Source organism: Heptranchias perlo, chromosome 19 (genome assembly GCF_035084215.1).
Source record: "Heptranchias perlo isolate sHepPer1 chromosome 19, sHepPer1.hap1, whole genome shotgun sequence".
Classification (NCBI taxonomy): domain Eukaryota; kingdom Metazoa; phylum Chordata; class Chondrichthyes; order Hexanchiformes; family Hexanchidae; genus Heptranchias; species Heptranchias perlo.
In genome coordinates, this window is record NC_090343.1 from 19,108,284 (window position 1) to 19,135,378 (window position 27,095).

A 27,095-nucleotide genomic window follows, 5' to 3' on the forward strand; every position below is an offset into this window, starting at 1 on the left:
TGCCAATTAGTGAAAATAATCCATCACTAGTTACCTTATCTTAACCCTTCATAATCTTGAGGACCTCTATCATGTCACCCATTCACCTTCTCAGCTGTAGTGAAAAAAATCCCTGCTAACCTCTCAAGTCTTTCTTCAAAACTGCAACCCATCATCCCTTGCAACTTCCTAATGTTTCTTCATTGCACTTTTACCATTGTTTTTATATCCTTCCTGTAATTGGCTTCCCAGAAATGTACACAATACTCCAAATGCATCTTAACTAAGATCTTGTAGAAGTTTAATATTATCTGCTTTTGAATTCTAAGTCTCTAGTTACAAAATCAAGAATTGGGTTTGCCATTTTTATGCACTTATTTAGTTATGTTCCTATCTTTAATAACCTGTTTGTCTGCACACCAAAGTCCCTCTGCTCCTCTACTCCATTTAAAATCCTACCATTTAAGGTGTACTTAATTTTCCTGTCCTCACTTCCAAAATATATTATTCAGATTGAACTGTAGCTGCCACATATCTGCCCATCCTGCTAACCTATCTATTCCCCTATAGGTTTTCATTATCCCTTTCACAATTTGTCATAGTCCCAATTTAGTGTTATCAGCAAATTTCAATTTTGTTTTCTCAATCCTAAATCCAGATTGTTCATGTGTACAGTAAATTAGAGTGACTCCAACACTGTCCCATGTGGAACACTGCTCACCACATCTTTCCAATCTAAGAAATTTCCTTTTACCCCCTCTATTTGGTGTCTCCCCTCTGACCACCTCTTTGGCTGCATCCATTACATCTTGGTGATTTGTCGACCTTACGTTTCAATAATCTTTTAATAACTTCTTTGGTATGATCTTGCTTCGAATAATAACCTTCATCAACTGTTCTACCTCCACCTCTGGTGGTTCCACAACCTCAATATCCATCTCCTTTGTGAAAACTGAGGCATGTACTTATTTAGTATCTCTGCCATCCTATTTTTTTCAATTTATGTGTCCATAGAAAGTTCTTTTGTTGTATTTTGCTAATTTTCTCACAATCCCTCTTAGCCCTTCTATTTTCTGTTTTTGTAGCTTTCCTTTCCTGGCTTTCCTTTTTATTATCCTCATCTAGGCTTTCTTTTTTATTATTAGGAAAGGTCATATTTACCAAAACAGTTGTAAAAACCTTTTAAATTCCACAGGCCTACTGAAAACAGATCCACAGAAGCCAACCATATTCTGTGTGAATGTTCTCACTCATCCAGGAACAAATTGCATCATGAGGTACAAAGTGGGAAAAAAACACAAATGCTGGAAAATGAAATAAAACCAAAAATGTAGGAAATGCACAGAAATCAGTATCTGAAATAGAAAGGACAGGATAATACTTTGGTTGGAGATCCTTTGTCAGAATGGATGCTGAAGAACTTGCTGTGTATTTCCAGCAGTTTCTGTTTTTATTGCAGTGTGAGAAAATAAATCCCACACATGCATATTTTAGAGTGTAGCGCTCCTGATTAGTGCAATGGGAACATATATTGTGACTATGGCAGCGCATCCAATTTGCAGCCTGCAGGATTTTCCATCTATTAATTAAACCCTAAAATTGAACTGATGATGATAATCATAAGAAAGATCCCATATTTATCTCTACCTGCAAAACAAAAGGAAAAGCGAGACTTTTTAGCTATTTTGATTCCAAGGCTTCTGAATTGTGTTGTGAACCTCAGAACAGCAATAGCTTTTCAGTTTCCACATATTGTGAAATAAAAACTGATAGAGAAATATCAAAGAGGTCAAGTAGCCGGATCATTTAATTCCTGGCATCGCCACAGCTTCAGTTTTGCCGTTGGGTTTGATGCCCCCAAAAAGCTCTAGTGGCACTTTGCTGCCCAGGGACAATTTGATTGAGCACCTTATTGATCCCGTGCCCATTTACTTATATAATAATATTAAACCACATTCGGAATGAAAGCATCCTGCAAAAATACAGTTCAACCATGGCAAACATATAGATTGCATTTCCCCTATTGCAATCAACCAGGGGATTTGAACTCTTTACATTCCAAGGTCAGTATTATATTTTCATGCTTGTCATGTGTGCAGCCGCCTATTCCACGGTCCAAATGTTCTACATATTCCTTAGGGTAATCTCGGTGTGAAGGCAGATTTCCAGCAGGCCATTGTCACTGGAGAAAACTAGAATCTGCAGCCTTGCATTAGAATGACAAGAGATATTCCAGCAGATCTGGCTGGAGTTCTTCAATCACTTCAGTGAAGGCAGCTCAAAGTATTAACTCATGCCACAGAATTCATTTGGTTATCTTTAGGATATGTGGAGGTTGACCGAAAGAATGAATCCAACATTCTCTTGTGCCTTGCACATGGCCATGGTACCAAAGGATAATTAGTACAGAACCCATGCCGAGGAGTAGACTGACTCACATCAGTACATGAAACAGTCAATTTATTTTAACAGCGGTAGGCTGGGAAGATTACATGAATCAAGATGTGATGAGAAAGCAACAGGAGTTTCAAATATCAACTAGCTCCATTACTTTAAAGGTTTTAGGTGATTTACTTGAATACTAATACCAAAAAAAAAAGAAAATCTATCATAACGTGACTCTGCAGCAAAGTGTTTGCATACATTAAGCAGTCATGGAGTGGCAAGATCTGAGTTTGCAGGCACATTTTCTCACACCAGGAGTTCTCAATCGCACCACTTAGCAACTAGATTGACAACAGTATAGGCAACCACTTGGGAACAAGCCATTTATCTTATTTCTCTGTTGGGAATTATTTTTTCATTCATGAGTGTCGCTGGCAAGGCCAGCATTTATTGCCCTTGAGAAGGTGGTGGTGAGCCACCTTCTTGAACCGCTGCAGTCCGTGTGGTGAAGGTACTCCCACAGTGCTGTTAGGAAGGGAGTTCCAGAATTTTGACCCAGCGACGATGAAGGAACGGCGATATATTTCCAAGTCAGGATGGTGTGTGAATTGGAGGAGAACATGTAGGTGATGGTGTTCCCATGCGCCTGCTGCCCTTGTCCTTCTAGGTGGTAGAGGTCGCGGGTTTGGGCAGTGCTGTTGAAGAAGCCTTGGTGAATTGCTGCAGTGCATCTTTTGGATGGTACACACTGCAGCCACGATGCGCTGGTGGTGGAGGGAGTGAATGTTTAAGGTGTGGTAATATCACATGGCTCTGAGACTGGAACCAAAGAGAGCGCAAGACAAGCTAAAAGGAGGGGGGAATACAATTAAAATACAAATTCAGAAAGCTGTCACGCTGTCCTTACTCAGATTATAATGGCATGAACAAAGTCTCAAGTGCATTGGCCTCAGAAACGCCCCAAGACATTGTGTGTCCATATCTTAAATCCTAGATAGACATTGAACTTAAGCAACTCCAAACCTGATAGCACATTTCACAGGGAGTGAATCAATACCTTTTGGTGAACAGTGCCTCATTTTCCACAATAAATACTTGGATGTATACTTGAAAGGGAAAAATTTTGCAGAGCTATAAGAAAAGAGCAGGGGAGTGGACTAATTGGATAGCTCTTTCAGGCACAATGGGCTGAATGGCCTTCTTCTGTGATGTGTCATTCTATGAGAAAGGGGACTCACCAGCAATAAGAGGTGGCAGCATAATGGCAATCTGATATATATTTTGTATTGGTGAGCTCTGTACTCAGCAGTACATTTGGTAGCTGTTCCTGAAATCTATCCGAACCTTCTCATCTGCTGACTAACATTAGCTGGAAACCATAATTTCTCTTTGATTCTGCTCCATTTCTTCCTCTTCTGTTCCTCACCCTGTCTCTCAGTCCCTTTTTTGTATTTTTTTCCTGTTATTTCTTCTCTTTTTGTTTCTTTTGTCCCTCCCCCCAAAAAATTACGCATTGTATAAAAATGGCACCAATAAGTGCATATGATTTTGTTTGTCAGTTGCTGCTGATGTAATTGGGGTTATTTCTAAATCGTTGTAGAAAGGGGAGATTTCTGTTTGATACTGAAATCCTCACATAGATGGGAGCATTAGTAATAGGTGAACATTTGAGGGTATAGAAACCTGCACAACTATTGCTGTTACAGGGTTGATCGCCAGTGGCGGTACCGAATTTCAACAAGCAAGACATTTGATACAGTTGTTCGGGCTATGTCTAATAAATGGCTGCAAATAATACATGGGAGGCAATTTTCAATTATCTGCTGCCTCTTTCTTGGCCGAAAATGGGCAGCTAGCAGTCAAAAATCTGGGGGGGGGTGTGGGTGGAGGGGCACCTCAGCTGTCCCATTGACACCCAAGGTCTGCCTGATGCAATTTTCAAGCGGGCCTGTAAATGGGTAAGCAGCCCGCCTGCCTGTTTCCAGCAGGAGGCTACTTAAATATGCAAACTGGGGTCCTGTGCTAGATGTAGGACACCGATTGCAATTTTCAGATACAAATGGGTGGAGCATGTGCCACGAATACTCCGCCCATTCATACCAGGCATTGAGCGGCCTAACCAGCAGGCCATGCGAGGCCCCCTCTGCCTAGGCTCAACCTGCCAAATTTCACACCCTACAACATCAGCAAGCTTCAGCAGGGCGTCTATTTGGTGCCCACGCTTTGCCGACATCATTTAATTGAGGCCCAAACGGAAAATGTTTTTGGTCTCCTGATGCCAGCCTTGGCAGGCAGCTCAGTCGCTGCGCTGACTTCGGGTGGCAGTCGAAGATCGCCCTTATGCTGTGTACACATCTGCAGGAAATTTTCTTCGGTGGATGATCGGTGAAAACCTCAGATGAAACACGTAAACGGAGTTTCCGACAACCTTCCACCAAAGTTAGAACAACGAATCGGGAGGACCCCGGAGGAAATTCCTGATGAACCTATTTTATTTACCAGAGTAACATATGTTGTAAAATACTAGGGGCCAAAAACCTTTGGGGGTCTCCTCCGCTTACACAATTATGGGGCGAACCCTAGCCTGACCTGGAGAGCCTGTCCCAAATCCCAAGGAAGGGGTGATCCGGGCAGGTTAGGCCCCTGGCACCTGGGAATCAACATCAGCAGCCCCCGCCTCAAATGATCAGTGGAATGTTGGAGCGGTAACAGATCGCTCTGACTACAGAGAGGAGGCTCAGCAAGGGCCCCAATAAACGTATCCTTTTTTTGATGTTTCTGTTCCCAATGGAGGAAGCAGGCCTCATGCAGAAAGTAATCAACCCCCAATGGAACTCGTGCCAGCTATTAGCTGAGGCCTTTGGAGGGCATAAAGGGTGGAATTCCCTAAGTAGCCCGGGATCTCACCTGGACATGCCGCCTTGACCAAAATCCGCCCAAAGCCTCTGCTATCACTGGAAAATGGCAGAATGAGAAACATGGGCTGAATCCCTCAGAATCAGGTTCTGCCCATGGGGTGATCTGGCCAGGGCCCGATCAGAATCTTGGGTGCTAGGTATTAGAGGAAGTTATTGATTTGCTAACCAGGTAGGGTAAAAGAGACACCAGTGTGCATACTAAAAGCTGGCAGGGGCAGTCAATACGCAGGAGTCAATGACATATACTAAGCACATATTAAAACAAGCACGTCCAATCTGAAGGAGCTTTTGTATTCAGCCATCTGTAGTTTGACAAGTACATTATTCACAATTCTCAAAGAAGTAGTAATGTTTTATTTAAATTACATTAAAATGTTTAAATAATTGTGATAGCAGGAAGGAGAGTCCCAGTGTCCCTGGGGTTGAAAAGGATAGTGCAATTTTCAAATTCTGCATTATTAAACAATAAAAAACCTGCTTCGCATTAAACATTAGAATAAAATGAAATAGTAGAATCACAGTTCCCGCAGGACTGCGGCTACCCAGAATGGGCAACTATAATAAACCAGACAGTGTTGCAAAATGGTGAATAAATTATTATGCAATTAAAGTTGTATTAAAATATAGTGACTATCGCATAGAATTTACTGTTGGCGATAATAGTTGACATTTAACACATTCATATGACATTCTCTTGTCTACTATTTTAAAAGAGGTTTCAACCCGTTTAAAATAACAAATAACTGGTTAACATCTGCATTAAACTAGCAAACAAAGGAATGTCATGTGAATGCATTAAGTACACATAATGTTGCCATCAGTCATTTCTAAGCATGTATATTGTTTTGGTGGTCATTGGTGGTTTATTACAGAGCTGCCAACTGTCAATGTCTGCTGTGTCACCCACTGCTAGCAAAGGAAAACATAGGATAACACTACTGCAGCCAGATCAGAGTATATATTAAAAACAAACACATGGAATGATTTTGAGGTATTACCCTTACCTCAACTTTCATTCATGACTCTGTGCAGCATTATTTCTTGAACAATAGAAGAGAAATAGTGTGTCACATCCTGCTTTTGTTTTGCATGACTAGTTGAAAATAAAATGAGGTTTCTGCTAATAAAAAATCTATACATTACCACTAGTTTATTTTTAACACGAAAATTTGCCAATTCCATAGAAAACAGCAGGGTCCTATCCATATCTGACACATTTCCATCTAAAACATCTGCTCTCACCGTGGCTGTGTGATATAATACATTCCAACTATAGTCCCTACTCTTCCATCTTTCCTTCTGGAACTTTTAATCTTTGCTCAGTGTCGTATGGGGGTTAGAGCAGCATATTTATTGTGGATTCAGAACACCACTTGCTGCTGTCTTCTCTGATCAGGGAGTACTCGTGAGTCCCAGAGCAGCTCACCTCACTTTCATCAATGCTGCTTTCTGGTGACAGAAAACTATGTTTCCCAACCCTTAGCTTTAGTGCTCCTTCATTTAATTTTCTCATTCTGCTCTGGTTGGTTTTGTTCCAATCTCCCTGCATTCCCTGAACATTCAATGTAACCTTTTTTTTCATGATTTAAGTTGGTAAGTGGATCAGTTTCCTCCATTTCTTATGTTCTGTTGTGAATCTAAATTAATACCTGCCTCTGTCTTGCATCTCTGGAAAAAGAAAATTATCTCTGGACATCTTGTCAATTGAATTCTCAGTTTCTTCCCAATTTTCTTTTCAATTTGATCTCCAGACACTTTGAACTGAAATTAAGAAGGAGCATTCACACTTCTGGCATATAAAAAGTTTACGGGAGTGATTTTTATCTTGTTACAATTTCACTGGCTCTCCAAAACAGGGTGGCAGTGGACCCAAAATGAGACAGCTGCTAGTCCCACCCACTTAACCCCACTTAAACGTCCATTCCAATTTTCAGGCGAACATGAATCCTGACTGCCGGAGGCCCCATCAAAAGTAGGCGGGACGCCATTTTCGTCATTCGGCGCATGGCTATCACCAGTTCTTGCTCCCAACCTAGTAACCATGGATGGTACAAGTAGGGTTGCAGCCATTTGGAATAATACTTAATAATACTTAAAGGGACCCTCAGCTGCTGTAGAGCTTCAGGATACATTTTTCTGGCAGTTGCTTGTGGATGTTCCATTTTCATGGATTTGAAAGCTTGTGTAGGTGCTGCCATAGATTTTGAACTCATGTCATCTGCTGCTCTACAATGTTGCTTCTCTCTGTTCTCGATGAAAAACGCACTTCCTCTTTCAGATGCTGTTGCTGCAGATTCTTGACAAATGGCTGATTTCCTGCCTCCAAATTGACAGTTCGCCGGCTCCATTTTAATGAGGGGCAACCTGGAAAATTGCACAGTTCCCCTGTTTAATCCTTCGGGCAGGTGCCACATCCGTCCAGCCCATCGCTCATCAGTTTACTGCATGTACACAAATATCACCCCCTCTATGTCGATCACATATAAGTCTTTTTATAGCAGTTTTTATTAATTATGCTGCTTACATATGATGAACAGTAGTATGTAACATAACCCATACCAACTGAAACATCTGGACAGAGTGAAATGCGCAGTGCTAGGAATTAAATAGATTGCTCACTCATCTCTGGCACTCTCCGAGTGACATACAGGCAGATTAGAGGCATATAGTGTGAGGTTCATCCCACCAATGATAACAGGGAGATAGTATAACTATCAGAGTTTTGTCTTACTGGTAAGGGTTTCCAATTTTCTTCTTCATTTTGAAAAGTGCTGAGAGGCAGCCATTATACGCTATTGGTAATTCAAAATGGTATGAAAAAGAAATCACATATTGAACATTCAGCTCTCTTTGATTAACTTGGCTACATAAATTCAAACCTAACTATGAAGCTGTCCTAGACATAGTCCTGGAAAACTGAATTAGAAGTAACAAAACTGGGACAATTATTTTCAAAATGGGGCATCTGAGGAACATAATTGAGGTGGTTCTGATGTTACGACATGCGATAGTAGTATACAGTTCATACAGTCATCAGAAACCCCAAGATTAAGTTATCACCTTACTCTCGAGTACCCAATTAATCTGACCAATTTTCAAATGTGAAAAATTGGGAACTTTCAGATTTAAGGAAAAAGGTTTTAGTTTTAAAAGATAGTTTTAAAATGACACGAATGGGACCTGATGAATATATGTGTAAATCAGTTTGGAAAGAACTGTAGAGAGGTTGTTTTTCGGACCGGAGGAAGGTATACAGTGGTGTTCCGCAGGGATCAGTACTAGGACCATTGCTTTTTTTGATATATATTAATTACTTGGACTTGGCTGTACAGGGCACAATTTCAAAATTTGCAGATGACACAAAACTTGGGAATGTAGTAAACGGTGAGGAGGATAGTAATAGACATCAGGAGGGAACAGATAGGCTGGTGCAATGGGTGGACACATGGCAGATGAAATTTAATGCAGAGAAGTGTGAAGTGATACATTTTGGCAGGAAGAATGTGGACAGGCAATATAAACTAAATGGTCCAATTCTAAAGGGGGTGCAGGAACAGAGCCATCTGGGGGTTTTTGTGCACAAATCTTTGAAGGTGGGGACAGGTTGAGAAAGCAGTTAAAAAAGCATACGGGATCCTGGGCTTTATAACTGGGGCATAGAGTACAAAAGCAAGGAAGTTATGTTGAACCTTTATAAAACACTGGTTCAGCCACAACAGGAGTATTGTGTCCAATTCTGGGCAGCACACTTTAGGAAGGATGTGAAGGCTTAGAGAGGGTGCAGAAAAGATTTACTCGAATGGTTCCAGCGATGAGGGACTTCAGTTACATGGATAGACTGGAGGAGGTGGGGTTGTTCTCCTTAGAGCAGAGAAGGTTGAGAGGAGGTTTGATAGAAGTGTTCAAAATCATGAAGGGATTAAATAAAGAGAAACTGTTCCTATTGGTGGAAAGGTCGAGAACCAGAGGACACAGAGGCGACGTGAGGAAAAACCTTTTTACACAGCAAGTAGTTATGATCGTGAATGCGGTGCCTGAAAGGGTGGCGGAAGCAAATTCAATCGTGGCTTTCAAAAAGGAACTGGATAAATACTTGAAGGGAAAAAATTTGCAGGGCTACGGGGAAAGAGCCAGTAAAGATGATTAATTAGTTACAAAAGAGATGCGCTTAGCTCGTCTCCGATCAGCTGTTTTTTACTGTGACAGTTAGGCTATTGTGTAAATTAGAACAGTATAAATTTAACCTTTGAGTTATCAATAAACATTGTACAGTTGACACTAAAGTTGAAAGTGTCAAAGTGATTGTGGTCATAGAGAGTGCTCAAGGAAATGGAAATTTTGCTTAGCGAGCTATTTGCTCATACATTTAACTGCCCCCTTCGACTGGGTTGGCACCACTGGAGGCCCAAGCTGTACCAATATTTATGGGGGGGTTTATCAGAGATCGGTGGGGGGGTCGGAGATTGGGTTTGGGGGGTCGGAGACCTGGAGGGGTGCCCGTGATCGTTGGGGGGGTCTCTGCAGGTAGGCTTGTTGGGCCTGGGGAAGCACTCCTGCTTCTCAGGGCCCACAACCTGTGCCAGAAAGGCACTTACCTGTTAGTTTCAGGCCTTCTCGCCTTCTTTCATGTGGCGTGAAGGAGATGGCCGGGGAATCCCAACCCTCAGAGCTTGAAATTGGAAACTCCATAAAAATGGAGGCCCGGAGCCTCCTTGAAAGGTTTTAATCACTAACCCACCTACTGGGAGAAGGTTGGTCGCCCACCCCTCATCCCGCCCTGGTGAAAACTGGTAGTGGGCGGGTTGGGGGCGGGTCCAAAATGGTTGTGATTTTGAATGGCCCCCCCGCCCCCAACCCACCCGTTTTTCCCATTTAAAATTGTGCCCCATGTCTCACTAGCCTGGCTTCATTTTTTTGAGGAAGTTACTGGGTTTGGTGAATGTAGGTAGCCTAGTTGATGTTTAAACCTTGATTTTCAAAAAGGTTTTGACAAGTTGCCACACAATAGGTTACCTGATATGCTAGAGCCCTGTGGGATAAGCAGGATAAGTTAGGTTTGATAAGGAATTGGTTACATTCTCATTGGCAGAGGTTGTTATTAATGGCAGTGGTTCTATTGAGTACCGCAAGGATCTGTGTTGGGCCCATTGCTCTTCTTCATCTTTGTCAATGATCTGGATGAAGGTGTTGGGGGAATGGTCCACAAGTTCGAGGATGAAACAAAGATTTGTGTAGAACCCGAGATGAGAAAAGTACATTACAAGAAGATGTCATTTGATTCGGTAAATGTAGCGTTATACATGTAGGTAGGACTAACGCAAGCATGTGTATACATGCAGGGTTGCAAACATAAGGCTGTTGAAGGGAAAAAGACCTGGGTGTTATAGTACATGAATCACTGAAGATTCATGGCCAGTGCTGCAAGGCCATAGCAAAAGTAAATAGAGTATTAGGATGTATTGCAAGGATGGTAAAATATTTTTAAAAATGCTACACTGTCCTTGTTAAGACTTTGGTTAGGTCTCATCTAGAATACTGTGTCCAGATTTGTTACCTTCACATGGTGGGTGATATAGTGGCCCTGGAAAAAGTAGGGCCACTAAATTGATACCTAGTTTAAAGAACCTTAGTTCCCACTATAGGCCTAGAGAGCTGGAGCTTTTTACTCTAGAAAGGCATAGACTTTGAAGAGATTTGATTGAGATCTTTAAAGTAATGAAAGGATTAAATTTGGACTATTTGGATAGGTTATTTGAGTTAGATTGGTTAGGGAGAACTGGGGGAGAGTGTACAAGTCATGTTAGCATCGAACTAGGTTAGATGTCAGGAGGTATATCTTTTAACAGAGAGTGGTCGACATGGAACAAGTTGTCGGCTCATGCAGTGAGCGCAAATTCTCTGCAAATGTTCAAAAGTGACGACACTTTGCAGCACTCCCTATCTTCTGGTGATTATTTCCAGTGATTCTCCAATCTGTACTCCTGTAAAGCAAAGCTCTACACCGGTAGCATATCCTCGCTAAATTTAACCTTATAAGTACTGTGCCAGCATTACACTGTTTAACATTCACGTTGGGTCTTTGTTCCTGTGGGAGTTATTGTCACTTGTCTATGCTGTGAAGATGGTGACCTTTATGGAATGGCAGTCAGTAGGTGCTTCACAACATAATTTATCCATAAGTCGGTAAAAATAACCTTCAAAAAGTGGCATTTAATGTTTTTGATTGGTTTGGATTTCATTCAAATTTTACAGATAGTGAAGAAAGAAACTAATGTAAGCTACAAACATTGAAGAATAAAGGTCTAACCAAATCTGAGGACATTTGAGGGTTGAATTAATGATCCAGTATTCCTAATGGGATCAGTGCTCACAGAGACTGCATCTTGAAAACCAGACTCCCTATGACACTGACTCCCCGCTGGGTGATATCTAATCCCTTTGATTTGAATGATAGCCCAGTAGTTTATTGGTTTATTTCCGTCATATTTATTACAATCTATATTATACTTATGATGTGGAGATGCCGGTGATGGACTGAGGTGTACAAATGTAAGGAATCTTACAACACCAGGTTATAGTCCAACAGTTTTATTTGAAAATCACAAGCTTTCGGAGGCTTTCTCCTTCCACACTCACCTGACGAAGGAGAAAGCCTCCGAAAGCTTGTGATTTTCAAATAAAACTGTTGGACTATAACCTGGTGTTGTAAGATTCCTTATATTATACTTAGAAAAGTCTTGCATGTAGTGTGCATCCATTCAACTTCAATTGTCAGACTTAAAAGTATAAAAAGAAAGAAAACCAGTTAATTCCTGATGAGTTTTCTGACCTTGATAACCGTGTAAGGGCAGGAGCAAGGATTTACAAGACACTGCCAATCTATAGAAATATCAAACAGCCTTTACTCTCTAAATGACCTTAGGATGTGTCCATTTAGACCACTTTTCTAGAGAGAGCACCTAAGCAGCGACTTTAGAGGATCAGGCGCAATAAACATCGTTCCATCTTAGTGGTTAATTATCATTACTGTGCTACAGGCCCAACTGCCCACGAGCAATGTCACAGGAAATCAGCTCATATGCTGTGATCTCTTCTCATAAGTACCTGGAAACACAGAGACATATTTCACAGCAGCCACAGCATGAATGTTATTCCTTGCTAATTCACAGACAGAATCCTTTTTTCTTCTTGTTCTATACCAGGTGAAATGCTGCAGATATTGGCCAGATGATAGCGAGCTGTATGGAGATATTAAAGTAACCCTTGTTGAGACAGAACCACTAGCAGAGTATGTTATACGCACTTTCACAGTTCAAAAGGTATGTAAAATCCATGTTGCTTCAGCACAATGAGATGTTTCAAAATCCACAATTATGTAGAAGCATCTTAACTGAAAATAACTCTGTGACGAAGTGCAGTGATATAGATACTGTAAAATTAATCTCTGTATGTTGTATTTCTGGAGCATTGAAGTACAATAAATGTCTGTAAATAACTGATATCAAGTAATAGTTCCTGTGTCGAGCATTCCAACTGACAATGCCATATTTAGTTATTGTATGTTAGGCTGCCCTCTTATGGATATTTACTAGAAAATTTCTTTTAACGATGAGAAACAACTGAAGTTAGCAAACAATTGCGTCTTGCAATAAGATTTTTTTTTGCTCAGTTTATTCCATTGTCTGCTGAAGTTGCTGTTCCTTGCTGGGGTAGGCCCTGGATTTCCCCAGTACCTCAGCCAAGTGGTGTAAACAATGACTGTCGGTCGGCTATCCAGCAATGGGATGCAAAGAAAACCAGCTGAGCTCAATCAGGTCCTTACCTGATTTTCCATATGTGTGCATTTAACAGCAGAAGTCAATGGATAGTGATCAGAGGGGAGCCCTAGTGCACCAAGCTCAATTTTAGCTTCTCAATTGCTGCTCTCGCTAAAATGAGCTAATTCGGCATAGATCAGGGATCAGGTCTGCATGGCTGAGTGCTTTATCAACTGGGTGTCTTACATACAACCAAATGGCCACATGCAGACCCTGAGTCTTGGAAATCCAGGCCTGGAAATCCTGTCGATTCAGTCTCATTTGCTTTTTATATTTCTTATTTGCTGGTTTGTCCCAGTTGAATCTTGTGGGCTGGAGTTTTATTATTCTGTTGCCTCATTGCTGAATAAATCCTAGGTTTGAACACCAAGGTCTTTTTGTAGCAGCAACTTGAGATATATGCAAATTGAAGGGAATATGGAGTTAAATTTTATAGAGCAGATTTTGCCAAACCTTGCATAGAGGGAGATGACTCGGGTGTATACTTGCAGAATGCAAGGATTTTGAAAAACTGCATGCCTGTGTGGTCCCCAAGACTCATGCTGTATACTTATGTAGCCCATGAAAACAAAAGCTTAGACAATCCTGATCTACCAGATAGTGCCTTTAATATTGCTTTACTAACTACGATCATTCGAACAATATCCATCACAAGAGTTATTAGCACCTGGAGTATATGATTAGCTACTACTAAAAAATAAATTTCAACCCTTGTTCAAAGTGCCATACCAGGACCTTCCCCCCTACAGTGGCAGAGCAAAGGATATTGCATTACAATTTTATAAGGGAGACATGTTTACCAATTAGCACTGATTACCTAAATCTGAAGTGATGTGAAAACATTTCATGCCCAATATCTAAAGATCTTGTCATGTTCGTTGATATGTGTGGTTAGACTCTAATTATACATGTCACCATCAATAAAGTGACAAGCACTTTATGTCATTCATTTCGATTAACTCTGTACACTTTTGACTTCAGCATTCCCAGCACACAGCTTCTGACATTTGAGTTCCCAATTCATGGGCCCACAATTTTTCATTAATTTGAATGGAGGGAAAATCATCGTTCATGAATTGGATTGATTTTCCAATACAGATTCTTGCCAGGTGATGATCTACACTGGAAATGCTAGTGACAAAAATTTACAACCTAATCTTCGATTTAACCACTAACCTCCAGAAAGACGTAACCTGATTGTAATCAATATATTCATGGTATCATTCAGCAAATATGCATTTGTTTCTTAAAGAATGTTTACTTTTGTATTGAGAGTAAAGCCACATGTGCAGTGCCATAATTTTCTATCCAAGAAGTCACATGTAAGGACGACTGATGCATAACTCTATATGCATTATCACTTTGAACTGGACAGTTTTATTGAAAGATACTTTATTTTATTTGGATGTATAATACAGAATTTTCTATAAATCCACAAAACATTAATAATGTAGTTTCATCATGAAAGTTATTAAGCTTTAATAAGTTGTAAGCATTCTGGGGTACATGGATAATTTTCTAGAAGAACAGGGACCAATAAAGAGACTTTAAAATAAATAGTCTTATGCCAAGTCTTTATTAAAAGAACACTGCAGTAACTTTAAGGCTAGTACACTGTTACACTTTACTGAACTGAATCACTAAAACCAAGGTTGGACAATGAAATTCTGGCGATAACATTGCATTGATAGTTCTGTGGTACCATATTATATTACAGCCATTCAAGGCAGCCCAATTCCACTGGTAGCACTGGAATACAAACAAGGTGGCACCAGTGTGCCTGGCAGCACAGTGAGCTACCTAAATAAAGGGATATTCCCCACAATGCTGGAGGCACAGCACGACTGATGAAAAACTAAACATCTACCACTACTGGCTCTCGACACCGTATAACACCATGTTGCCTTGGCTGTGGACTGACTGTGCACTCTGCCTAACAATAACGTTTTTGCATTGCTGGCCTTCACAAATCATCACCTGACAGCAATAGAAGCAATTGTATGCAATATAAACACAAGCTAAGATAAAATGGACTAAATTCTATACCAAAGCACCTTAATGATCCAGACATCACTTTACATATTCCAGAAACATTCCCCAAATTTGTCAAACATTGCAAACTTTGGGGGTAAACTCGTCTCACAAATTAATGGCTGATTGCCCAAATATTGCAGAAAATAACAAACCCAAATCCAATGGATGATGTGCACAATTTTGCTTCTGAAATTTTTGTACAATTCAAATCTGTCAGTGTTAATAAAAGTGCATTGAACCTATCAGAATGCTACTTTTGCATTTCTCAAACTCCTAAATTGCCAGTAAACCAGTCTAAATGCCAACTATTTATTTGTAAGACCGCAACTTGCGCAGTGCTTGTAAAAATGGAGCAACAAGGAAGTCATAAAGGAAGTCATAGACCAGGAAATTGAGGTTCTGATTGATAATGTGCTTGAAAAATTCAAGGCTGCGGCCCAAAATCCTGCACCATTCGCAATGCACCTGACCGTATATCAGCAAACAGATTCGCTCAAAGTTCACCAGTGCAAGGATCTGAGAAGAGCTACACAAGAAGTCTTATCACTCGAAAAAGAGCAACATGAGCAAGAATATCACCCCTATATTAATAATTTGCTTTTTAGAGATATCAGTGAGAGAAAGGAAGCACTCACACACTCTAATTAATTAATACAATACCGTATGATACATGAGGTTGTCTTTATGTGGAGCTGAAGGACATAAATGTCAAATGCTTTGAAAATTGACTTGTTAAACATGATAGCGAAAAACAGGAAAGTGTAGATTTTTCGACTTGCTGCCAAGGCATAAAATTGCCATTGGCGGTATGTCGCCCGGTATAGAAACCACCCGATTTTCATTTCCAGTTTCAGAACAGGAAAATCCACCTCAGAATGAACTTTGGGACTGGCTGGATGGGCTACTATATTCTTTTCCAGTCCTGTACATTCCTATGTTCTTGCATGTGCCTTGTATGTATCTAAATAAAGGGGCATTTTATGAAATTAGTGGAAGGGGAGATTATTTAAAAACATAAACAAATTGCCATGTCTCTTTTATATGTCAACTTTTTTTCTTTATAGAAAGGTAATCATGAAATTCGAGAGATTAGACAGTTCCATTTTACCAGCTGGCCAGATCATGGAGTACCATGCTATGCAACAGGTTTATTGGGATTTGTAAGACAAGTAAAGTTCCTTAACCCAACTGATGTTGGCCCCATCATAGTACATTGCAGGTATGTCTTAGCGCAAGCATACTTTTTATTCATCACTTAGGCGCTCTCCATTTTTCCTTTTGTTACTTGATTACTGCTTATTACCATTGTTATGTTTACACTAAAAAGTGCAGCTGCATTAAAAATTATCATTAATACAAGAAATGGAAAACATGAAATGAAAGATAAAAACTCTTTTAAAGTTCCTGAATTTCATTATATTTTGTGCAAATAAGAAGCGTATATCTCCTGAAGTGAGCATTATAATAGGACTTTCAGATTGCATTATGCTGTGTGTTGCTTTTCCAACGTTATATTAACATTTTCATGTTTTAGTGCGGGTGCAGGGAGGACAGGATGTTTTATTGCTATTGACATCATGCTTGACATGGCAGAAAGTGAAGGTGTCGTGGATGTTTACAATTGTGTCAGAGAACTTCGTTCACAGAGGGTCAACATGGTGCAGACAGAGGTATTGATCATATGGTTTATTAATAACGATTTCACTGCCTTGAGATTTCATCTTTTATTTTGCACTTTCAGATTCCTCCAGTAAAGGTTGCCTCTTTGATCAATGTACTAAATGTTGAACACATGTTTTATTACTTGAAGGGTGAACATTTTGTTAATTGAATTACATTTTGACTGAAAGAGTAAGAATTTGCAATCCATTGCAACATAATATCATCAGTCACATCCCACGTCCAATGAATCTACTTTGGGAATAATTTTCCAAGTTCCCACAACCAGCAGGATCCATGCTCCCAGCCGTGCATATCGGAAAATCGTGAGCATTTTAGTTTTAATCAATGGCCATTCGCCCATAATTTCCTGATACGCATAGCGGGCAAATGAGATTCCTCACTGGCAGCACAATCTCAGAAAATCATCCCTTTAATATGCCAAAACACCTGGTTATTTAATTGAGTCACTGACTTATTGATCCCCAAGGTGCAAAAGGAACTATCACACCAAAGTATAACAAGTGAAATCAGTTAGTCCAAGCAAACCAAATATAATTTGAGAGAGCCAGAAGTGGTCATTTTAATTGATGCAAAATGAATCAAGCTGTTGGGCAATCCGTAAGGATCCAAGCCCTATAATGAGGATGAAAACTTGGGATGAGATCACTGCAGAAGTTATTGCTCTATCCCAACTAAAGGGTATTGAACGTGAATCCATGATATACATCAACAATATATAATCAGAGGTGACGTTATATAGGTATGTAAGATAGTAAATAATGTGAAAAAGATGGAGTAAAAAATTTACTTCAAACTAAATAATGAGAGTAGGACAAGGGGACACAGACTCAAACTGGTAAGAAAAAACAAATTAAGGACCGATGTCAGGAAGTTCCATTTCGCACAAAGAGGGGGATTCACTTCCCGGTAGGGTAATGGAGGTGGAAAATCCTAGATTTATTGAAGAAATAATTGGATGCTGTGTTAGGGGGGCTGATAGGCTCTTTCTGGAAGGATGAGCTAAGATGGGCCAGATGTCCTTGCTCATCCAAATTTTTGTTGTGATATCTGCAGGGGTATAGAAGAAAGAGGTTCCAGCCAGGAGGATGATGTGGCAGACTGAAAGTGGTTTCTCCCTCCCAACAATGCAGCCTCATCCCCAGTGAGCAGCAAGCAACCAACCAACTGGGCTCAGTTGGTAGCACTGTCACCTCTGGGTTAGAAGGTTATGGGTCTGAGTCCGATACCAGGGTTTGAGCACATAATCTAGGCTGATATTCCAGTACAGTACTGAAAGAGTGCTGTATTATCAGAGGTGCCATCCTTCAAATGAGACATTAAACCAAAGTCCCATTTGCCAACATGTAGATGTTAAACATCACATGGTACTTTTGAAAAAAAGGAAGGGAGTTCTTGCAGTGACCTGACAAACATGGCTACCTCAACTAATAGCACCAAAAATAGATTAACTGGTCATTGATGTTATTACTGTTTCTAGGATATTGCTGTTAGAGAATGGATGTTACATTTACTTACATAATAGCATCTACATAATAATAGCCACTCAACTTCAAAAAAGTAATTAATTGTGTGAAATGCTTTGAAGTTATTTAATGACACAATAAGGCACTGTATAAATGCAACAATTATTTTTTATTATAACCACCACGGAGATGGGCAGAATATTAATGTGCAGAAACAAAACCAACAACAAGGTCACAATATACATGCCAATGATGGTCTTTTCACCTGAATGGACACATATATTGAGAGATATAATCAATATGATCCAGTACTGTAGTTTTCTAACTAAAATTAATGCAATATTGGTAGCTAGTGGTTTATTCCATAACTATCATGCTGCTCAAATCATCCCTGCTGATTAGGGGGTATATTTTATGACTTAGTAATGCTAGCACAGAGTTTTAGGCAACAGGAGTGCATATCGGGAATTTGTGTGTGGAGGGCAGGAAGCCTGATTCACAACACACCTGATTGTCTGTCCTTTAAAATTAATTAATGCCAACCTCCATACCTGAATTCCCGACATGTGTTCCCATCGAGTACAGCTGTGTGCCAGGAAGGCTAACTCATCAAATTTACCCACGGATCTATCTTAGAATCCTATGATGTAAGGAAAAAGAAGGAATGAATGGAGCCATAGCAGAAACCAGAATGGTCAGAAAATCATGGGCAATGCGCACCTGAAGTTCCGATTTGCACTGCCAGTGGGCAAGGCATCATCGGCTTGTTAAATTGCACCCAAATGTCGATAATTTCTTTTCACTCTATTTGGAGATGATGGACAAAAATCAGTCGAATACGTTTCCTGTTTAATAAAAGGTGCTTGCAGCTGAACACTAATGAATTCATTTGCCATCAAGACTTTTGGAAAAACCAGCTAAATTATGGATCTGTCTTCTGGTTTGCTTTTGCTGTTCATGCACTAAGGTCAGAAGGAAGCAAATATTCCATCTGCTTGATTGGTCAATGTATCTGTTAACTGGGGACTGACAATATACATGCCAGATTGGCTGATGCTTGCAGAATCCCTGGCAGGTGGCTGGAATGAACCAGGGGCACAGAACTTGAGAGATGCCATCACTTTGAATACCACTGGGAAGTTAATACTAAAATTGTCTCATCTGCTGATGTGTCTGCTATTCTGTACATGCACTGCTAAACAATTCACCAGTGCAAGACTCCTTATCCATGCTTATACACTCTCTATTCACGCCTTTTGTTGCCTCTCACGTCAATGAGCAGCCACATTTTCTTCAGACTCCCTGCTCTATGTTTAATCTTCTCAGTCATCATCAATGGCTCCCACAAGTGTGATTCACAGTGCATGTGTGTAGCAAATTAAACAAAGCAGTTCTATTGAAAACTTCAAAATATTTGTATGAGGAAAGCTTTGGAAATATTTAAAACAAACCATTTACAGGCATTTTTTTTTACTTTTTTCAGTGCCCATGGATGCACAATATATGTTTAGCAAGTGAATGTTTGACAATGGTGGGCTTTAGACAGGAAATTATTTAAGTATACTGCACAGCTATTTATTTACTTACTTGTTTATTTAGAATCCACATGGAAACCATCTTGCTAATAAAGAGTTTGATAGATATTGCCATTCGTAAGACTATCTGAAATCTTTTTTAAAAATTAAAGTTTGTAATTTAGAAAAGAAGGTATTAGATGTTAGGCAGATGATAGGCTAGCTCCAAACTGTTCAGTTTAATTAGTTAGAAGAATTCCTTACATGCTATTATCTCTAACTTTCTTGAATTTTTCTCCCTAATTGGGATACCTGCAGGTTTTTTGATTCATGATTTAAATGCTTACATTGAACAGTAAATTCAATGAGCAAAGGTATTCATTTTAGAAATAAAAATAGGGAAAGGAAGAAAGGGGGTAAAATTCATTAAGGGCCGTTTTTGGGCGGGGGTAGCATGATGCATTAGTACCCCGCGCCTGATGGCCCCCAGGCAGGCAGCATGTGAATTTCGAGCTGCCTGCTACTTACCATGATATCTCCGTGCAGCCAGCGCTACCTGCTGTGAGGCTGCACCTACTGCTGTGAGGCTGGACGGAGAATGAGGAAGTTGGAAATGGGGCGTGCACAGCGCACGTCATCAGCAGCCTGCACCTCTTAAAGGTGCAGGTGCACATTTCAAATGGCAGATATACAGCTTACTTGGAGAAGGGAAAGATGGCCATGAGGATAGCAGGACCGGCACGAGAGAGGGCTCCACGCTTCTCCGATGATGCTCTGGAGATCCTGGTGGAAGGGGTGGAAGAAAGGAGGGCCAATATGTACCCACAGGGTGGCCGGAGACCTCCAGCCTGCAGCTCCGCAGGCATTGGCAGGCTGTGGTGCAGGAAGTAAATGCCAGGAGCATTGCACCACGCACATGGGTGCAGTGCCGAAAGAAGTTCAATGATTTGACACGAGTGGTCAAGGTGAGTGAATGCAAGTGTCAAGTGGCACATCCTACCAACTGCACCACTGCTCCACGCATCACATTCCCCGCCACCCACCCACCAACAAACACTGCCCATCCATAAGCAATGCTGTACTCGGCATGCTACATCACACCCGCACATAGTACCACATTTGTAGGCCACACAACCACCACTCACAGGTCACACAAACTGGCAGCTATTCGACCACGACACCTTGCAGGAAACTCACTGAAACACTCTCATTTGTCTTGCAGGAGAAGGTGGCGTATAACAGCCGGCAGCAGGAGGGACCTGAGGGTGGACAGACACGCTTACACATCCTCACCCCCCTAGAGGAGATAGTGCTTCAGATCATTGGGCGAGCCATCACAACATGCCGCGCTGGAGGGCCCGATGAAGGGAGTCTCTGCATATCTAATGCTCCTTCTCTTTTCCACATCTGCCTCCTCCCATAATCTTTTCTGACTCATGTGCTGCAGATGCTGTCAGCACGTATGTCTTACTTGCTCCTCTCTCCACTCCACAACTCAACCTGTTTCCCTTTGTCATTGCAGATACCCAGGCACTGTCTGAGGAGGAGGAGGAGGAGGATACTGAAGCCACACCGTCACTCGATCCGACACTTGCTTCCACCGGCTCAGAGACTGACATTGCACATCCTTTAGAGGCTAGGTTAGAGGAGGGATCTGCACGTGGTGAGACACCGAGCACAAGTGCGCAGGAGCCGGGGCGGAGGGAATGGATACCACAGGTGCCAGCTCTCAGGAGGGTGAGGTCGCTCACTAGTTCTGCTGCAGAGGAGTCAGATGAGGACTTCGATGGGCCAGGCTACAGAAGACGGCTGATGGGCGTACAGCACCAAATGCTTGGGGCACTGGAAAGCCTGCCAGAAAGCCTGTGCACAATGAATAGGGGCATGGAGGAGTCCAGCTCCAATTTGGCACAGGGCTTTGCGCAGAACTTGGAGCCCATCCTTTCCAACATGGAACGGGTGGTCACCTCCATCAGCGCACCTGTGGAACCCACCATGATGCAGTGTCTGATGACTGATGTCACAACTTCCGTTGCAGCACAAACATCCACCATCCAAGGTCTGCTGCATTTGGAGCTCTGGGGACCACTGTGGAACGGGCTTCCAGGGCATCACAGCACTCCAGCAATCCGTTCTCCAGCCGATCACCAGGATTGCTGAGACGCCGCCCCGGGAGAGTGGCAGTAGTGCCATGGCAGTCGGACCTGCTGTCCTCTCTCAGGATGACAGCCTTCCTGCTCCCACCCCTGCCACTCCGCCAGTGCCCCTGTTGTTGCCTATTGGCCAGCCAGGCCAGACTGCTGCAGCCCATGCTGCAATGGTGCAGTCTGAAGGCGGACCCTCCCGTCCCAGAGCTGCCCAAGGTCGTCCTCGAAGACCATCTGCACACTCCTCCATTGAAGGCCAGCAGCCTCCCACCACCCATGCTCCAGCCACTGGGGAAGCACCTCGTAGGAGCACTAGGATAGATAAAGGCACACGAACAAAAGGCACTAAGGGAATGCACAAGGGTAGATAGTTCTGTTATGTTTGCATAATTTTATTTATTCATTGATAAATGAGACTTTGCTTTTGCATTTGGTGGTGGTTTTTATTTATGCAATGAGCTGAGAGGGACACCAATGTGTAATCAGATGGAGGGCGATTTGATTGTCTTATGGGAGCGGAAAGGTGGGGAGTGTCGGACTGTTGGTGAGTTGGGGGATGCAGTTCAAATTATTGATAGTGGGCATGGATCAGACGAGCACGCAGAGCCCTTGCAGTCAAGGTGTGTGGTTCCTGTTGCACCCTTACATCTTCCTCCACTTCCTCTTCCGGCTCCACCCCCTCCTCCCCCTCCTCCTCCTCAGCCTCTTCCTCCTCCTCCTCCTCCTTCTCAGCCTCTTCCTCCTCAGCCTCCTCCACCTCCACCTCTGGCTCAGGGTCTTCTCCAATCATTGGTGGCAAAGGCTGGTCCCTCAAGATGGTGAGGTGGTGCAGCACGCAGCAGACCACCACGAATCTGCCCACACACTCAGGGGAGTACTACAGGGCTCCTCCAGACTGGTCCAGGCAGCAGAAGCATTGTTTGAGGAGGCCTATGGTGTGCTCCACGATGTTGCATGTGGCAGCATGTGTCACATTATAGACCTGTTGTGCACGTGTGCATGGGTTCCTGACCGGTGTCATGAGCCATAGCATGAGGGGATAGCTCTTGTCGCCCAGTAACTAGTCTTTGACTTGCCGAGGCGGGTAAAAGAGAACTGGCACATTGGACTGTAGCATAACAAAGGAGTCGTGACTGCTCCCAAGGTAACGGGCATCGATCTCCATAATTTGATGCATGTGGTCGACACCAGCTGCACATTGAGGGAGTGGAAGCCCTTTCGGTTGACAAAGACGGCTGAATTGATGTGCGGGGCGCGCAGGGCAATATGCGTGCAGTCAATGGCACCCTGCGTCATGGGGAAGCCAGCAATGCGAGCGAACCTCCGGGCTCGCTCATTCTGCTTGTCCCTGTGGAGAGGGAAGGTGATGAACCTGTTCCTCATCTGGTACAGAGCGTCTGTGACCTCCTTTATGCAGCAGTGCACTGCATACTGTGAGATGTTGCACATGTCGCCAGCAGAGGCCTGAAATGATCCTGAGCCGTAGAAATTCAGCACCACGGTGACCTTCACGTCCACAGGCAATGCTGTCCTCGCCCTGCTCTGAGGCTGCAGTTGTGGCCGCACCAGTTGACAGATCTCGGTCACGGCTTCCTTGGTGAACCTCAGGCATTGGATGCAACCCTCCTCGGTCATGTTGATGTAAGAGAATTGACCCCGGTAGAGCCTTCTGCTCAGTGCCCTGCGCCTCCTCGTCCTCCGTCTCCTTCCAGCTTGACCTGCTATGCGTGGCCTCTCTGCATGCTCCCAGTCGTGCTCAATGCCCAGCAGGAACCCTAGCAGACCGCCCATGGTTGGCAGGAATGTTGTTCAATCACGGTTGTAACTTTCCGCACCCTAAGGCGATACCTGCCAAACCACTCTCAAATGTAGTCTAGGAACTCTCAGTAAGAATAGGGAGCTTCAAAAACACTTCCTACTCCACTAGCAGCCAGAAGCAATAATCCAGCAACTAACCTGCAACACCTGCACGGCCCCTTTAAATAACGCTGGTGGGGGGTCCTCCAGGCATTGTAAGACACATTCAGATGGTTGGGGTTAAGTCCGTGCGTTGAGTTGAGCGTTAAGGTCCAAAATGGTGTCTATCTCTTTAAATCAGCGTTGCACACTGATTGCATGCATTTTCTCCCTACTTTACATGCTTCCAGCGTTCGGTATTTGCGCATGTGCTAACTTCTATACCAAGATGGCGTCCGCCACACATCACGCTGGAAACGGCGTGCGCATCCAATCGCCATCTTGGATGTCAGAGAGGCCGTGTAGCGCTGAAACAATGGGCCAATTTAGTGCCCTATGTCTTAAATAGTAAGATTTTAAATGGAGTAGAGGGACCTTAGTTTTCAGATACATGGGCCATATGGGCCATTAAAGATAGCAGCGCAAGTGTCAGCTGTGGTTCAGTAGTAACACTCCCACCTCTAAGTCAGAAAGTTATGGGTTCAAGTCCCACTCCAGCGACTTGAGCACAAAATCTAGGCTGACACTCCAGTGCAGTACTGAGGGAGTGCTGTATTGTCGGAGGTGCCATCTTTCAGATGACATGTTAAACCGAGGACCCGTCTGCCCTCTCAGGTGGATGTAAAAGATCCCATGGTACTGGGATTCAAAGAATAGGTGATTTCTCCCCGGCATCCTGGCCAATATTTATCTCTCAACCTACATCACTAAAAAACAGATGATCTGGTCGTTATCACATTGCAGTTTGTGGGATCTTGCTGTGCACAAATTGGCTGCCACATTTCATACATAACAACAGTGACTCCACTTCAAAAGTACTTAATTGGCTGTAAAGCGCTTTGGGGTGTCCTGAGTTCATGAAAGGCGTTATATAAATGCAAGTTTGTTCTTGTATAAGACCATTAAAAGGCAAACTTAATTTTTCTATCTGGAAGGCATTGAATGCAAAAGCAAGGAGAACTTGTACAAAACCTTAGTTAGGCTGGTGTATTGTGTACCCCATTTTACAAAGGATATAAAAGCAATGGAAGAGGTACAGGATAGAGTTACTAGAATTTTACCAGTTAAGTGGTTGCATCATAGATATCTTCAATATTATAAAGGATTATGATAAGGTAAATAGTGATAGATTATTAGCAGGACAATAAAAAGAGAGCACAAATTTAACATCATCACAAAAAGAACTAAGGGGGAATTAGAAAAAAATTGTTCACATAGAGGGTGGTTAGAATGTGGAATTCTTTGCCACAAACTGTTAATGATGCAGATTCCATAACTACTTTTAGAAGGGAATTGGGTATTTGCTTGAAACAGAAGAAGATTGAAGAGTATAGGGAATGAGCAGGAGAGTGAGATTCGACTCGATGGCTTGTGGAGAAAATCATCGTACAGACTTGGTGGACCAAGTGGCCTGGCTCTGTGCTGTAACATTCTACGATTCTGTAGTGTGTTTATTCTGGAGGCAACAACTTGTTAAGAGCGAATATCATTGCTGAATGGGGAGGAAGGATCGAAAATTGCCAGCTCCAATCTGCCTGTCGTAACTATTAGTCATGGTTACCAGTTAGCTGAAATCCTATTGCTTTACAAACAGCATCTGCTGGACTAACAGGCAAAAGACAAGCTGGAGCTGGGAGACTTCTGTTATAATTTTCAATTTTAACCTTTAGATGCTGACAGCTCAGCAAACTCCATGCACCCTAGGCTGATCTTTTTTTATTTCAGCTACATCACTGTGACACTGAAAAATGATAGTAATAATTTGAGTAACATTGTTACTATAGTGAAGTGATTGGAGTGTGGTCCTACATCTCTTAAATTTGATCCTTATCTGCTGAAAAGTGGGTTGTAATGGCTGGTTTTCCAACCAGTAGTGGAGTGAATATTAAAATTTGAGCAGGTTGCATCATTGACGTGACCAGGTCAAACACTGACCTATTCTTTTGGCCATCCTTCATTAGTGCAAAGGACCTTTCAGGTTATTTCCTCAGCAGCCCAGGGGAGCAGGTGCCACTGAAATTAATTATTTTGTTGGCAGCACCACTAGGATTACTTTCTAATTTTCAAGTCCTAGGATACCCAACAGACTATCTATTACAAAAGGACACACTGTAATCTCAGATCAGGATCATTGCTTCATTCTCTAATCTTTTTATTATACCTGAGGGTTCGTTTGATTAGATATTTCTTTAAAATCTAACGGCAGTTAATTAAACATTACATTTATTATATTTGCAACTTTTAATAAAGAGGTACTATCTTAAGGTTCAACTGAGGAGGCTCTTGCAGTATTGCAACCAGAGAGAGGAGCTAACTGCAACATTTAATTGCAGATTCATAGTTCACATCCGTGATCTAAAAATTAGATTAGAAAGGAATGGATCACAAGTCCTGAACGAGAAAATGATTAAAAATTCCTGACCTGAATTGGACCAATGTAAAGAGATTTATAAAAGCCTCAATTATTCAGATGAGGCCTGAGGACCTATTTGTTTCGATCCTCGGGCCTCTTGGCTCGGGTGCGTGCTGCCTCCCGAAAATGGACCCAGACTAATTTCTACCCCAACAAATTTAACTGAAAATCCTCTCTCCCCCACTATTTTAGTGGAGGTATAAACCTGTTTAAAATAAAGAGGAACTTCAGATGAACCATAAACATTTATACATTTATATCCCACAGCGTAATTAGAAGGTCTGAAAATGTAAGTATTGGTACAAGTGTTTCAGAACCACACAGAAGTTGACAACGTAGAAATCTGGATGAAATTATGTCTAAATAACTAACATATTTAATTTGCCTTTGTTCTATAGGAGCAGTATGTCTTTGTTCATGATGCAATTTTGGAGGCATGCTTATGTGGAAACACAACTATACCAGTCTGTGAATTCAGAGCTATGTTTTATAACATCAGCAAAGTGGACCCACAAACCAATTCCAGCCAGATCAAAGATGAGTTTCAGGTGACCAAGATCTAATAAACATGATTGAAAAAAGAAAAAAAAATGAATGAAGCATATGATTTTAAATGTAAAAGTGTGTGATAGGAATGGAGGATATCCGGTGCCTTCAGTGAAATAGATTTTATTTTCACAATTGATGCTAACTGGATAGCTCATAAACCACAAATTTTTGTAAGATACAGTCACCCGCAAAGAAACAGGAATAAAATGGAAAAGTACCTATCTAAAAATATCCTGA

The 27,095-nt window shown here is 41.9% G+C and overlaps 1 protein-coding gene across 1 annotated transcript in view; it reads left to right on the forward strand.

The window, feature by feature from the left end:
* The window catches only part of ptprt (protein tyrosine phosphatase receptor type T), a 721,453-nt gene that overhangs the window by 683,576 nt on the left and 10,782 nt on the right, over positions 1–27,095 (forward strand). Inside the window, exons 25-28 of the mRNA XM_068000862.1 lie at positions 12,485–12,601; positions 16,198–16,352; positions 16,668–16,803; positions 26,708–26,857. Of these exons, the coding sequence (XP_067856963.1) occupies positions 12,485–12,601; positions 16,198–16,352; positions 16,668–16,803; positions 26,708–26,857 (558 nt within the window). The remainder of the gene's footprint in view (positions 1–12,484; positions 12,602–16,197; positions 16,353–16,667; positions 16,804–26,707; positions 26,858–27,095) is intronic.